This window comes from Clarias gariepinus, chromosome 6 (assembly GCF_024256425.1).
Source record: "Clarias gariepinus isolate MV-2021 ecotype Netherlands chromosome 6, CGAR_prim_01v2, whole genome shotgun sequence".
In the NCBI taxonomy this organism is placed as follows: Eukaryota; Metazoa; Chordata; class Actinopteri; order Siluriformes; family Clariidae; genus Clarias; species Clarias gariepinus.
Genome location: NC_071105.1, coordinates 32,251,641 through 32,267,238, shown reverse-complemented (window position 1 = coordinate 32,267,238; position 15,598 = coordinate 32,251,641). Strand labels below are relative to the sequence as shown.

General features: G+C 37.2%; 2 protein-coding genes across 5 annotated transcripts in view; one reads left to right on the top strand and one right to left on the bottom strand.

Moving 5' to 3' along the window:
* Nucleotides 1–154: 154 nt before the first annotated feature.
* Nucleotides 155–5,213, bottom strand: ten1 (TEN1 subunit of CST complex). 2 transcript variants are annotated; one of them, XM_053498323.1, is made up of 4 exons: nucleotides 5,164–5,196; nucleotides 5,008–5,077; nucleotides 788–945; nucleotides 155–683 (listed from the first exon to the last, which is right to left on the bottom strand). In XM_053498323.1, the coding sequence occupies exons 1-4, from the start codon at nucleotides 5,171–5,173 to the stop codon at nucleotides 535–537; spliced, it is 387 nt and encodes a 128-aa protein (XP_053354298.1). In that variant the 5' UTR covers nucleotides 5,174–5,196; the 3' UTR covers nucleotides 155–534. The 2 variants fall into 2 exon arrangements, with proteins under 2 accessions (XP_053354298.1, XP_053354297.1); XM_053498322.1 differs by having other exon boundaries at nucleotides 5,008–5,213.
* Nucleotides 5,214–5,301: 88 nt separating this feature from the next.
* Nucleotides 5,302–15,598, top strand: part of acox1 (acyl-CoA oxidase 1, palmitoyl) — a 28,181-nt gene continuing 17,884 nt past the window's right edge. The window contains exons 1-3 of one of the 3 annotated variants that reach the window (XM_053498321.1): nucleotides 5,302–5,553; nucleotides 6,811–6,970; nucleotides 13,752–13,912. In XM_053498321.1, coding sequence (XP_053354296.1) covers nucleotides 5,445–5,553; nucleotides 6,811–6,970; nucleotides 13,752–13,912 — 430 coding nt within the window. In that variant the 5' untranslated portion in view covers nucleotides 5,302–5,444. Of the gene's footprint in view, nucleotides 5,554–6,810; nucleotides 6,971–12,402; nucleotides 12,564–13,751; nucleotides 13,913–15,598 lie in introns of all 3 variants that reach the window. The other 2 variants (XM_053498320.1, XM_053498319.1) reach the window with 2 other exon arrangements.

Below are 15,598 nucleotides of genomic sequence, written 5' to 3'. Positions count from 1 at the left end.
TCTAGGGTTACACCAAATGCCATTATTTCCAAGGTTACTACTTCCTGTTTAACTTCGTATAATAGCTTTATATCATCAAGACTGACATCATATCAGCACTTGACTAAAGGACTAATGATTAACTGATATTTCTAAAAAAAAATTTTTTAAAAAGTACTAAAAGTGAACCATTACAAAGTTACTTTAACCTCCTGAGATCTACTTTTGTGTACATTGCACTTTCCCCTTACTTGATCAAATGTTTTTTTTTACTCAAAGAAAATGATGGCCAAAAGAATTCTACCCAGTACTCATCATATGAAGATCGTTATATATATATATATATACTGTAGACTAGGGCAGACTGGGGACACTCAGGACCTCATATGAGGACATTCTGGACTCAAGAGGTTAAACATCATTGGAGTATCTGATACAAGTGCTACTAATGGCTTAGTGGTACTAATCATTTTATAATAACATTTCACCAACTATGGATTCCCCAAGACCCAGACTGACTTTCTCCACACTCTTTCTCCATATATTATCTTTGTCTTATGGTAAATTGATGTTACCATATGCACCAGTCTCATTTCTTTCCCTAAAAAATTTCCTTTGTTCATTTACGGCCTTCTGTAGCAGTGCGACATCGACGCCGTCCACGCAATTAAAGACCCGTGCACGAACAATGGCTTCTCCGTCCCCTGAAAGCAGAAGTGTGACAAGCATGACTGTCGAGTCAATTGACTGCATAATTTATTAAGCATGAACAAAAAAAGTTGCACAGTGAAAAACCCAGCAGACATACCCTCTGACTTTTCAACTTCTCCAAGTACAATGTATTGAGCCCCAATTATTGGATCAAAGGGCTCAACAAAAGTCGTCTGTACTGACACCTGGTACTGCACTGATGCATGATGGGATGTGAGAATAGCTTTGGACTCCTCTGGCAGGTAATCTGTAAGTCTAGAGGTAGAACATTTAAACATACACATCAGAAACTGTATAAGCTGGAAATAATGGGTGAGCAATACCAGTATCTCATGATCATTTACATTCAGGAAGTACTGTATCCGCAATCGGTTTTCTAGGAGTTGGTGAAAATCATCCGGGATCACTTATTATCCTACAACCCTAATTCCAAAAAAATTGCAACAGTATGGAATTTGACCATTTTTCACCTAATACTATGTTGAAAATACTACAACAAATTATTTGATGATTGACCATGTGATTTGAATTGTTTGTTAAAATTTGCTGGCTACGACATCCTCCAAAGAAGTATAGCAATGCAATGTCAATTTAGGATGAACAACCGTTAAAACTGAAAAAGTGCAATTAAAGTGAACCAACTGTGTTATTGTATACAGGGAGTATCAAATAAAGGCCTAGTTCTTCTAGAGCAAAGTTCACTCATTAGTGGCTGATCTAAGGTGAGGCTTAGTGATTTGCCAACAGATGCACCAGCAAATTATGCAATACTTTCAGTGAAAGTACACAATATCATCAAGAAAAGGAAACTGTCAAATCTCTTTGTGTAAAGGGCTACCTCCAAATGCGCATAATCTCCAATCCCACAGATATCACTATTTGTACTTACACATACCTGAACGCTCCAGACCAGCAAACTGCCCAAATTTATGCTTTTAGAGATTTCTTTTATGTATTTTTTAGTATATTATATAACGTCAGCTTTTTTGGCTTCATATTTGTTAAATAAATAATAGCAAAAGATGAAAGGTTATGATGATGTTGTTCATCTGAGGTTGTATTTGCCCAATTCTGAGACCCCATACAATTAGATTATTTTTATGAATTAAAAAACAAGAGGCGGTACTAACTTTCTTACTTTGCCATCCAAATGGCATGTTTTTTAGAGACATCCCTGTGTTTTCCAGCAGGACAATGCCAAACCGCATTCTGCTCGGATAACACGGGCGAGTACGGGTGGCAAAATATGGCAAGAAAAACCCAAAACAATCGCGTAGCTGACAACCTGCGTGACAGAAGAATGAGGGGAAACTCCTGCTAGCCTAAACGAACTGGTGTCTTCAGTGCCCAAATGCTTAAAAAGTCTTATTAACAGAAATGGTCATGTTATACACTGGTAAACAGTCAATTTTACCAACTTGTAGGAGATTGCAGCCACCAGATTTAAAATGGGTGCATATTTTTAGCAAACAATTGCATTTAAATGATAAACCATGCAAAGACTTTCCAGATGACTCCTTTTTGTTTTTATTGGCCATTTCCATAATCTCATAAGTTTTTTTGGAATTGGGATTTTTGTATTTATATATTTTATTATGGAAAATGGTTTAGCTCAGGGGTTGGCAACTTTCAAACACAAAAGAAAATACCGGGAGCCACAAAACTCTGTTGACCAGACACTTATTAAAATGAACATTTTTTTTACCTTACTGCTATGTATAAAAAAAAATAATAATAAAAAACTATAGTGTGTTGCATTTATGAAATCAATTGACTGTTCTGAGAAAACAAAATTTTATTTTGGCATGCAAAAAAAAACAAAAAAAAACTTTTTTTTAACTCGCTGGGTTGAAGGTTACTTTCAAATAAAATGCCTAATGTGTATTTAAGTCCTCATCGTATTTATGAAATTAAAAGACAAACAAATTATAAGAAATAGAGACATCTTCAAAGATAAACATTGACAATAAAATTAATCATACTCAAGAGCTCAGTGACCTCAAATGTGGCACCGTGACCGCATTCCACCTTTGTCACCAGCCAGTTCATGTAGTGTTTGCCCTGCCAGACCTGCCCCGGTCAAAAGTTAAGCTTTATTATCAGGAAATGAGAAAATCATGAAAGAGCCAAAACACTGTGTACCACTGTGTAAGAGGTACACCAAAGTGATATAGCATGTAAAAAAAATACTGAGAAAAAAAAAAAGAACTGGGTCAGGAGCAGCACACGCCAAATAGCAGCACACGCGCCTTTAATTATTATTTGACCAGTCATCCGTCACAGAGTCATGTTTGGTAGATTTCAGGAGAACCCGAACAACCTTAATGGAGATGCCAATAATAATATTTAAAAAAGGAGGACTAATATTTCATGGTTTTAGAGGTTTGGGACTTTTAATTACAGTAAAGAGTAATGTTAATGCTACACAGAGCATTAACATTACACGCTACACGCCTTACCTGCTTTTCACCTTGCTTACTGTGCCTTATACGGTTATACTATATCCCTGTGCACATGGTGAGGTCCATAAAGACATCGTCTGATTAGTTAAGTGTAAATGAACTCGAGTGACCTGCACTGAGAGCTGACATCGACTCAGCTGACTAACTTCTAAGTTCTGCAAACCAGGCCTTCTCGTCCAATATCTGTGCCTGACCATACAGATGTTTTTTTGACTAATACAGACACACTCCAAATTTTTGAAAGCCTTCTGAAAAGTTAAAGGAGCAGTACAGGGTGAGCTAATTGATAAAAATGACCATGGTTTTGAATTGGAATAACAAACAATCTTTTATATTTGTTATGGTTAGGTATCCATATAAAATCAGTATATAATTAACCATATAATCAATACAATTATAGCACTTTACTGATTTTTTTTTTTTGTACATTTGTTACATTTTTAAATTGTACTATTTCACAAAGATAAACCTAGAAAATACAAAATACAGTTTTTAAATGATGATTTCATTTATTAAGAGAAAAAAGCTGTCAAACCTACCTGGCACTATGAAAAAGTAATTACTCACTAATCCTTATAACTGTTGTGCCACATTTTGTGGCAACAACTGCAATCAAGCATTTGCAATAACTGCCAATGAGTCCTTCCCATCACTGTGGAGGGACTTTGGCCCACTTCTTTTCAGAATTGTTCTAGTTCAGCTACATTTAAGGAGTATTAAGGTCAGGCCATAGCATCTCAATCAGATTTAAGGCCAGACTTTGACTACACCACTCCAAAACTTAATTAAAAAAAATTCTTTTTGAGCCATTCAGAGTTGGCCTTGCTGGTATGTTTTGAATCATTGTCCTGCTGCATAACCTAAGTTTAAGGTCACAAACTTCAACGGGTCTGGTAGTAATCAGGCCAGGGAGGTGAAATTTAATTAACATATACATGTGTGTGACAAAGAAGCTACTTCTGAAGTTTACGCAACATAGAAGTGAACAATCTTGCTTTGCTAAAAAAAAATTTAAGTGCTAACTTCAGCTGTTTTGGAGAGGTGATATTGTGCCCCAAAAATGGCCATTTTTCAGTGTTACAGTATATTCTCTCACTTTATACAATAATAATTTAAAATGCAAATTATTCATATACAGTATGTTTGAGTATTGATACTAAAATTAGTGTATGCTTCTTGAAACATATGATCTTAAAATATTGTTGCTTAAATTAAAGCCTTCCATGCAAAATTAAGGATTTTCCACAGCAAAAGCTGTAGTCAAATTCGTGTTGCAATATCTTAACAATTTTGCATTTTAGAATAATACACTTTTTCAGGTTTGTATCTTCTCATGCGAAATCTAAAAATAATCATTGTTGGTAGGCTTTCAGCTGCTCCCATTGAGGCGTTGCCACAGCGGATGGAGAGACAAGAAGCATTAAGTATTATGAAAAATGGTGTTATATTATCCCATCTGAAAATACAACTTTTCATATAGGTGAGACACTTTTTAGCACCAATACCATGTTTTGGTTGTCAGTTTTCCAAAAATCACAAAAGTTACTGTTTCACATACGGCCAGGTAGGTTCGGACAGCTTTTCCCCCTGTAATAAATGAAGTCATCATTTAAAAACTGCATTTTCTATTCCCTTAGGTCATCTTTCAATCTCAGTCATTTAAGTGTGACAAAACCAGGAAGTTTTATTTTTTATTTTTAAGTATATATATTCTTGTTTGTACATGCTTTTTTTAAAAATAAAAACTGAACAAAACACACATCCATATTTTCGTTAAACCTTTTCTAAAACTACATGCTGCCTGCCTCCCTTAATCAGTCTGTTATTAGATAGAGATATACAGTAGATAATGTACCTGCCACACGTCCGTAAAGAGGCTCCATCCTTTACCAGGTCACAACTGATTTCCCATGGAAAGTAAAAACCTGCAGCAGCGGGAAGCATTGCTACATAAAAAAGTGCTTCTGTAAATTCAGCTAAAGTTTAATTTAGATTATTATTATTTTCTCACTGTATATCATAGTTCAGGGCAATAAACCATGAACTGAAGCTCCGCGCGCAACATAACAGCACCTCACTTCCGCCCTTCTTCTCCAGGATTCTTATTGGCTGCAACACATCTGACGTAAAAACACGTGATGCACTTCGCCCTCTCTAACGCGGATGCGAATTCACCTCCTCAAGGCCAGGGTTGAAACCTTACACAATTCGTCATTCACATAATAACGTTTAGTTACGTGACAGTCGTGTGTGTGCCTGCTCAATCCGGACAACAGCAGCCGAGTTTCAGCCATGAATCCTGATCTCCGCAAAGAGAGAGCAAATGCTACGTTCGAGCCGGAAATTCTGACGAACATACTGGACGGAGGTGCCGAGAAGACCCGCAGGAGGCGAGAAATAGGTCGGGTGTCCAGGACAAGGGCTGCATATTAATCAGCTTCCTGTTCTACAGAAAACAATACACACATATGATATTTAAGTTATTATTAACAATGTACTGCGCAGTTATGACTTAATTACTTATTGTGTTCTGGATGTTTAATCCCTTGAATGCTTTGAACTTGCTTTGATGTATCTGAGATGCTTCATCTCTTTATAAGGTGTTTGTTTGTTTTGATGTTTGTTTCCATTTTAATCAATAACAAATGATAACTATATATTAATTGACCTTATTAGTTTTATTGTTACAGGGATGATGGTCAGGGGGAAAAATGACTATTAATATTATACTACATTTTACTTCTTCACTATAGAACTACTGAGGTGTTTGCAAGAATAATATACTTTAAATATTTGTATCTGTATATATTAGTTACTTGATATATATATATATATATATAAAACATGAAAGACAAACAACAACATGTATGTAGTGCATAGTGTGTAGCACTGTTGCCTCGATCCAGGGTGGAAGGTTCGATTCCTGCCTCGGGGTCTGTGTGTGCATGGTGTGTGTGTGCATGTTCTGTTCTCCATGTTACTCTGGTTTCCTCCCACAGTCCAAACACACACAAATTAGGCTGATAGGTGTTCCCAAATTGTGTGGTGTATGCATGTGTGCCCAGCGTTTCTCCAGGGTGTTCCCCGCCTTGTGCCCGAAGTTTCCCAGACTTCCTATGACCCTGTACAGGATGCAAAAGACTCAACTGCCACTTATTACATACACTTTGGTTGCAAATGTTGCCGCCAAAGGTGGCACAACCAGTTATTAGATGTAGGGGCGATTACATTTTCAAATAGGGTCCGGAAGGTTTGGACAGCATTTAGATGATCTAAATTATTTACGTGTGAAAAGTGCGCTAGAAAAAACTTTTAAAGTATTTAAAGTACTTTTATACCTTGTCCAAGACCAGGCGGTTACTGATGACGAGGGGATGAATGTCAAATGTTCATATTAATAAACATGGACTTTGTTTATTACGCAAGGTTTCCATCTGACCTCTGGCATTTTGCTGCAGGAAAGTAAACCATGTCTGCACTTTTGTTTGACAGCTCTTTTATAAAAGCTTTAGTTATTTGATTTCTAAGGTTGCAGTCTTTTAGTTTTTTTCATTATGCATTTCCTAAAACAAGAAAAAAACAATCCCCATTCTGTATAGTTCTCATGCCACTATCAACTGTCCCGTTGCTTACTTTCTGCTCTGTAATTGTGCTACAGAATCTCTGGTCATAAACGATCCTGACTTCCAGCATGAGGACCTCAACTTCATGTCCCGCAGTGAGCGCTATGACGAGTCTGTGAAGAAGAGCATCCAGATGTTTTCGAAGCTCAGGGATTATGGCATCGCTGATCCAGAGGAGATAAACTTATATAAGAGGTACTGATATAGATGTCCTAGTCTGCATAATCTTTTCTTTGTCCAGTTATGCATACTGTCTCTTATTTCTACACTTGCATGACTGGTTTATTTGCAGACTTTGACCCTCCAGTGTAGACCCAAGCTTTGCAAACTTTGTTAAACATGTTAAAATGTGGAGTTAATTATAAATAAAGTTAGATCTGGACTTGCTATAACTAAAATAATCTATTTAGCAAATGATCACAATTTTCACCACTTTAATAAATAAACAAATAAAAAATATATAAAAGGATAAAAACCCTTAGGGTGGGTTTGTGAACCACAGTATCATAATAGGCGACATGCTTTTATCTGCTTTACGGACATCACTGCTTTACTCCTACAGTTACTGTAGACTGGAGTTAGAAGGACGAAACCAACTCTTACTTTTACTTGTACATCCAGTACATGGTTCTCTGGTGAATGTCGTTATGGAAAGACAATCTGTTAAAAATGGGTTGATCAAAACGATATTCTTGCTTTTATTATAATTAATATTTGCAGTGCAGGAAACCAGTTTTTTTTAAACTAGATGATAATGCATATATATATAGACATCCTTTAGACATTTCTTCCTTTTTTTCTTTTCTTTTTTTTGCTTGTAATTTTAAGTTTATTGATCACATTTATTATTTACACATTTGTACAGTGGCATTTTAATTTATTTACATATATTAAAAGTAATTCCAGATTATAAAGCGCTAATTATAATTAATAATTTATTCATCTCTCTAAAGCCTAATGGAAAAATTTATTTTTTCAAAACAAAGATTTCATAGATGATAATGTTCCAGTCCTCAATACTTACTGTAGATATCTGGCTTACACCTTATTTTTTTTTATTATAGCCTTTTAGCAGCTACACTCTAGAGAGCGTTTACCACTGTGGCTTCGCACCTCCAGGGTTAAGGGTTTGATTCCCTGCTTGTGTCTGTGTGCACGTCATTCCTGTGCTTGTTGGATTATCTCCCTGTACACCAGTTTCCTCTTACAGTCTAAATACATGTAGGTTGGGTTAACTGGTGTTCCCTAATTGGCCATAGTGTATGAATGAGTGTGTGGTGTGTACTGTACATGTGTTGCCTGTGATGGATTGTCATCCTGTGCAGGGTGTATGCCGCCTTGTGTCCAAAGAGTCCCAGGATACTGTAGTCTCCAGGCTTTCTGCCATCCTGTATAGGATAAGCTTTATAGAAGATGAATGAATGAATGAATGAGTGAATGAATGAACTCTGTGGAAATGAGCATATGAATTAGAATTTTTTATGATTTTCTATCCATTGCCTGGCTTGTGCAAATCAGCAACCATTTGTTGAAAGCTTCCTCATAAGTTTTCCCCATCTCTCTGAGGATAACTGTTTTGCTGCATGAGTTTTACATCTTGCTTAAGGGTTTCACTTTAGGGTGTCACTTCACTTTTATATTCTTATAAGTATATTTTTGTTAGATTTTGTTAGTGATGCTTGAAAGGTTAGTTTTGCTCATTTTTATAGAGGGTGACACAAATTCTGGAGTGCAATGCATGTTGTTGCATTTTGTTTGCAATGTTACCACTTAATATTAAGCAGTATGTACCTGTGAGGTTTTGCCCATCTGCTTATTCTTACAATCGATCATTTTCGTGCAGGTTTTTTTTTTTTTACTTTTTCTCGTTTGCCTGATTCCTTTGTTCCTAGAAAGCAGTTAAAGATTAACCGTGACAGCTGTAGCAGTTTGGCAGTTTATTGGTCCATGCGATCTTTAAATGAAATGGTTACTTAGGTGGTTCATGTGACTAAGTAATGTTGCTCGATGGAAACCTTTTCCCTTTTTGTCACTATTTTAGTCCATCAAATAAAAAATAATCATAAAAATGTGTAATTATATCATGGTTTAAAAATGTATTAGTCACAACATGCATTACAGGATCTGAAAAATGATTGTGATAATAATTCCTGCTTACTGTAGGTAAAGTCGGCTTTACCATTTTTTTTTCATTGTTGTGGTTAATGCTTGCCAGTAGGAGTTGTTTTTTAACACGCTCTTCCTGGGTTCGTCTGCATCACAAATATTTGAGTGCCAGTGTATTTGTGAACAAAGGTTAAATTGAGATTAAATCCAGGAGAAAGGTTATCAGACGTAATAAAAAGGTAAAGGTTATCGGGTATACAGAAGGGTAAATAGTTTAGTTTTAGGCATGTTTTTTCACCACTCTTTAGGTTCGTGTCCTTTCTTTTCCCTTGTTTTTTCTTTTAAACATTGCTTTCCTTTGCCACTGCAGTCAGGTTCTCCTACAGCAACGTTTCTGTAGTGTTCGGCTGTTTCTGATGCGATCTCTTTAAACATGGAGCAGTGACAATATGTACCTTCTAATTTTGTTTTACAGCAACGTCACACAAAATGTTTTTGTACTGTACCACTAAAGGGGTTCTGTCACCTCATTTTTGTTAGTTAGTGTCATCTACCAACCAACGCAACTGGTACATTACAAGGTGGAAGGTTTTCTTTATCTTAACGCAGGAAACTGATTTTGGAAATTGTGGAATATCCAACATTCCTTAATCCACCGTTTCATTTATTTTTATTGCTTCTTTTCATGGCGTGAGGTTTAATAATGATTGGCTCCGACTTGACAGATATCGTCTCTTTCTCAAGATCATGCTCACACTCGGTACAAATGTCAATAAAGGCATAATACCAGGAAATTTTAATAACAGGACATCCTGAATGAAATAACATTTAGTTTCCGCACTGATGTCGGTAGGAACAGAGATCAGATGAGTGAAACAGCAAAAATGAAGTGTGTGTTCAAAAGGCAGAAGTAGATTTTACCTCAGGGGTATAAGTGGAGACAGGCCAAGGGCTTCAGTTAATGTTAACTTCAAACACTGGCATGTGGAAAGTATGTGAACTCTGAGAAACTTGTAATTGTTGCTGTCAGATGAATCTCTAGAGTACACTAAAGAATACACGGGTTCCACTGCAGATGTGGCCTGTTTCCTCATTATTTCATGATAAAGTATATAAAAGGTGTGGAGTAGAGTCCAAATGTTGAATTTGCATTTGTGGCCGTATCCGGTCCATCGCTAGGACCTATCAGAGAGACAGCAGACGAAAGATGTAAATAAAGACTTGCCGTATATGCGTGCGTTCCTGCAGATTGGCCCTAAAAATCGCCTACAAGATTCTAGGCGATTGCTATCCACTTCTGAATGTTCATCCCTATGCTGTCCAACCAGTGACATAATTGTGACATATGGCTTTCACTGGCCAGGCCATTCAAGGTGCTTGGCACATACAGTACGGCCAGACTACACTGGGCCACGGTTAGTTATACTGATAGTGGATTTATCTCTGTATCACTGAGGTTTATAGTAAATATGCAAAGTAAAAGCCTTGACTCCTGACACAAACCCCTACAGTATTAGTGGCCTGTGTGGGTATTTGACAGCATTCCAGAAGTACTGCAGCACAATCAATGACTGTTTTGTCAGTTCACGCACCAGCATGTGTCCTGCAGATTGGCCATAAAAGCCCCCAATGAGTTTCTCGCTATCCACTACTTAATGTTCATCCCAGGGCACTTCTGAGCAGCGTGACCAATGGCTGCCACAGACCGGTTTGTTGAAGGTGATTGGCACATACGCCCAGACTGAACTGGGGCACGGTCAGTTATACTCACTCATCTAATCATGCAATATGTATGATCAGATCCGCAGAGTGACATCAGAACCTGGTTATGTGCTAAATCCAATCCAATGGGCCAGTTTTTATTCATTAATAACGCAGACTATTCTATAGGTGTGCATCTTGTATTAGTGGAATCTAATTTGGAAAGGAAAATTTTGGGCACCCATCACATATTGTTATACTGTAGTTAGCTAATTTTCAACACAATTACTCTGTAGCACTAAGACACTCTGAAATGTTCTCCATGCGTGTGTTAGGATGATAAAAAAAAAAGCTTATACTTTTGTATTAAATTTCAAATGCAAATTTCCTTTGCGGAAGTTAATTTTTCTAGCCAATCAGAACACCGGAAACAACTGTTCATTTTCGTATTATGCATCGTAATCGGATAAATTTGGTACACAAGCAAACAAACTGAGCTCAACCGAATGCAGGTTAAGTTGCACGTACATCTGTACGTCTGGTAATCGTTCACAACTTGGTTAGATCACTGGAAAGGCAAGTGAAGCAAGGATGCATATATTTTTTATTTTTTTATTTTTTGCATTTTGTGCAATTTAAGTAAAGACGTGGCACGATGGGTCCCAAATGAATGTTATAAAGAACGGTAGCAAGAAGAAAACAGAGCCACTTTCAATTTCTTTTTGAATGCAGCCGGTGCCAAGAGGAATCATAAATTAAGGTTAAGTGAGATTTAATGTTTATTTATTTGGTATTTTATTTTATTTGCATTTCTTTTTTAAATGTTTTGATTGTTTCCGCATGCAGAAATATGATTGTAGTGTTGTAAATTTATTATATTTGGAATATATTTGTGCATTTTTTTTTTTTTTTTTTGCGTTTGCATTATTTCCTATTGGAAAATGTGTTTTGCAATAATAAAAAAAGCAAAATTTCACCTCTGTAACAGATTAAATTGAGATTTCTGTCAAATGTTTATAGAAATCGAATCGGCACCTTCCATCCCTACATGCTAGCATTGTCATAACGTACTTGGTTGAAGATAATGGACATTTTTTACGAAGCTAACAGGTTAACACCGAGTTGAAGATGTCATTGTGAGGAACACTCTTTTTACTGTGACATGCTGTGGTTCTGTACAGACTGCTGTAGAGATAACATAAAAATGGCAACTCCATTACTGAGCTGTGGACTGACCTGAAGGAGGGGAAATGCAGATTAGTGCTTTTTTTTTCATAAAAGAGGAAAAATCTGAATGGCATGTTCAAGCACAGGAGGAAAAAGGGAGGAAAAAGCAATATAGTTTTTTTTCCCACTCATAAACTGGAAACCAGTCCGAATGTAAAAGTTAATTTTTAAAAAAATACTTATTTATTTATTTTGTACACTGTTGATTGACAGGATTGACACTTAGTTATGATGTAGTAAAGTCACTGACTTTTAAAACGAAAAATGTTTACTATTTAAATTTATTACTTTGTTGTTGCTCATCTGCAGAACAACTTCGACATTATCGAAACCCATAATAATGATGTGATATTGTCATTATGCTTATACAGTATGATAGACGTTTGCTTTAGGGGTTGTTTGAGGCACCTAGTAATAAACATTCGATAAATGCAACAAGGTATTTCATTCAGCATGCATATTAGACTAATAAATCAGAATATATTTTCTATATCAGCTATACAGCAGCAATACTAATCCAGAAACAAACAAGTGGCAAAGCAGAGGACAAAGAACATGCCTGGTGTAGCTAAAGTGTTTGTACATTCCTGCAGAGTGGCACAAAAAGGCCGCCATGAACCTTTCGGCCTCCAGTATAGCATGTTCATCCCTATGCTGTCGGCCCAGTGCACCCCTGAGCAGCGTCGCAAATGGCTGCCGCTCTGCAGGTCGATCAAGGTGCTTGGCACTTACGCCCAGACTGAACTGGGCCACGGTCAGTCATTCTCACTCTCCTAAGTATGGAATATGCATTATGGATTCGGATCCAGTCAAAGGTTTACATACACATCTATCATGAACATGAACCTCACAGCAGTATTCAGATATAAATACATTTTTTAAACTGGGCTTTTTTTTCTGGGGGAAGAATGATTATACAACATGCCCTACCACATGTGCTGCATGTCTGCTGTAGACTCTCTATGTACACTTTGGCCTGGGATGGTTTGGTTCTCAATGTTTTCAAATGTAATATCTCAGGTCCTCAGGAGCGCTTTCATCTCTGCGGTCATTAACAGTGTCTGGTTGAAATAGCTGGAGACTAGGAGCTCACCAAAATGTGTATGATGATGTTTCAACAGTACGGGTTTAATGCACTCTGGCATCCCTGAAGTTCCTTCTGGTTCACTCCTGTTTCACACATGCTGTTTTAGTGTCTGTAGCTTCAGATGTAAGTGAGCCACTCCCTCCCCCCACCACGACCCTTTGCAGAAGTGCATTTTTTTCTAAAACAGACGGAACAAGAGTTAAATATCCAACTTGACTATGACATGCATGAAGATCTCACAATCGGCTACCAGCCATCTGCATTAGCAAAATCCCAAGGGTTGACTGGACACATTATTTAAATGGTTAACCTATAGTTCATTTACCTCTTGACAAACCGACAAGCCTGGGGATGTATTGTACCTCCGCATCACCATCTTTACGTCACTAAAAATGGTTAACACTGAGGATGTCACTGGGACTTAACATGCTTCTAGCTGTGACATGCTGCGGTTCTGTAAAGACTGCTGTAAAGGAAATTCAAATGGTGGCTTCTGAGCGGAGTAGAAGATGCAAAAGGGTCTATGAACATGACTAATTAGACATTCATATATAAACATTTAGACATTTATATAAATCATAAAACTGATAAATCTGATTAGTGTGTTCGAGTACAGCTTTCTATACAAATGGAAAAAAGGCAGAGAGGAAGGGATGTTTTCAGTGTAAAAAAAAATGTACTTTGCATTAATTAATCTGTTAATTCTCAGGTTCGGTGGGTGTGTTTAGCTGTTGGTAAATTATAAACTGTGCTGGGCACTAGAGATGCAGAGTCCTGTGCCAAAGCAAAGGTTGAGAACATATGCCTAGTCTCACTAAGGTGTGTGTGTGTGTGTGCGTGTGCAAATTCCTCCAGACTGGCACGAAAAGGCCTCCCTGAGAGTCTTGGTGTCCATTATTCGATGTTCGTGCCTACGCTGTTGAGCCAGTGCACCCCTGAGCAGCATGACAAATGGCTGCCGCTATGCCGTTCGTTCAAGGTGTTTGGCACATATGCCCAGACTGAACTCGGGCACGGTCAGTTACTCTCACTCACCTAATTATGGGATGTGTGCGTTTGATCTGGTCAGACGTTTACATACACTAATCCTGAATATGAATGTCATGACAATATTGTGGTTGAATTCTCAACCTTAATATAAAAAGATTTAGTATTGGGCTAAAGAATTTTAAGGTAGGGCTCGTTATTCATTAGTTTATTTAGAGTGGTGTGAAAAAGTACTTTTGCCCTTCATGAGATTAAATTTTTTGCATATTTGTCCAATTAAATACAAGAAGAAAAAAACGTAATGCAAAATACCTTTTCACAGCAACAATACAGCCACAAAGCATAATAATGACCATGCTTACCAGTTGGTATTGGTACGGTGTTCTTTACTCCTTTAGACACACCACTGGTCAAAACATTCTTTCAGAAAGCTTTTTCCTTGTACTTATAATCAGGCAAATTAAAATTCATTTTGGAACCAGGGTTTCTTTCTTGGACAAGGCTTTCGATTCAATCTATAGCAATGTACAAATTGCTTAAGTGTAGACAGTGACAGTGGTGAGCCAGCAGCTTCCAGTTTATGGCAGGCCTGTTCCTTAGTAGTTCCTGGGTTGTTCCTGACTGTCCGAACCAGTTTTCTCTCAGCTGAGGGCTGAGACAGTTTGGATCCACATCCAGACCTCGCCAATGTGGCTACACCTTCCAATAAATGATGTTTGAAACGATCTTGGAATCAGCAGTTGTTTAAAAATGGCTTCAAGAAGCATCAACCTCTACCATCGTCTCTCCCGGATCGACACTTAGCTCCTTGGACCTTTTCATCGTACTGTGGGCTTGTGCTAAAAAACAAACCTGTTCCATTGAAGTAATAATCTGAGTGGGTAAAGGTATAAATTTGATTCTATTTTGACACCAGAAACCACAAAATAATAATTTAAAACTTCTTTGTTCTATTAAAGTATGTTGTACGATCATTCTGCCCCTTTAAAAAAAAAAAAAAAAAGGTGCAAAGAAGTCACTGAAAGCCCAATGTCGCTCATGTTCACAGTAAGTGTATGTAAACCTTTGACCACAACTGTACCTCTGGGTTATTGCGGTCCAAAGTAAATAGTTTTACTGAGTGAAAGCCTTGACTCTTGACAGCAGTCGTAGTGGTCTGTGTGGATGTTTGACAGCACTTCAAAAGTATTCCGGCATAGTCGCTCGTCTGCTTGAATAAAATCGTCTTGTAAATTAACTTGAATTCTTCTGTTTTTCATCGGGACTTTCAGTCAGGATATCTTTCCCTGCTTTTGTTTTACTCTTCTTAAAGTATTTCTTTGCATGACTGGCTGGTAGCAGAATGAGCTTCGAAAGCCAAAGTGCATGGTGGTGCGCCTTGATTTGCTGACCAAAATACTCAAAAATGTGATTTACAGTACCAGTCAAAAGTTTGGACACACCTTGTAATTCAATATATAATATATATATTTTTTATAGTAATTTTATTTTATTCATTATACAACGTCACTAGAGATTTCAAAATGATGCAATAACATGGAATTATATCATTAGGGAAAAACAATAACAATAGTAGGTTGTTGTTTTAAGACACGGAAGGCTTTCTGCAATAGTTCTTGCAAGAACAGTGTTGTCAAGTTTTGTAAAAATGCATCGAGCACCATGATGAAACTGGGTCTCATGAAGAAAAGCAAGACCAAAACGTACCTCTGCTG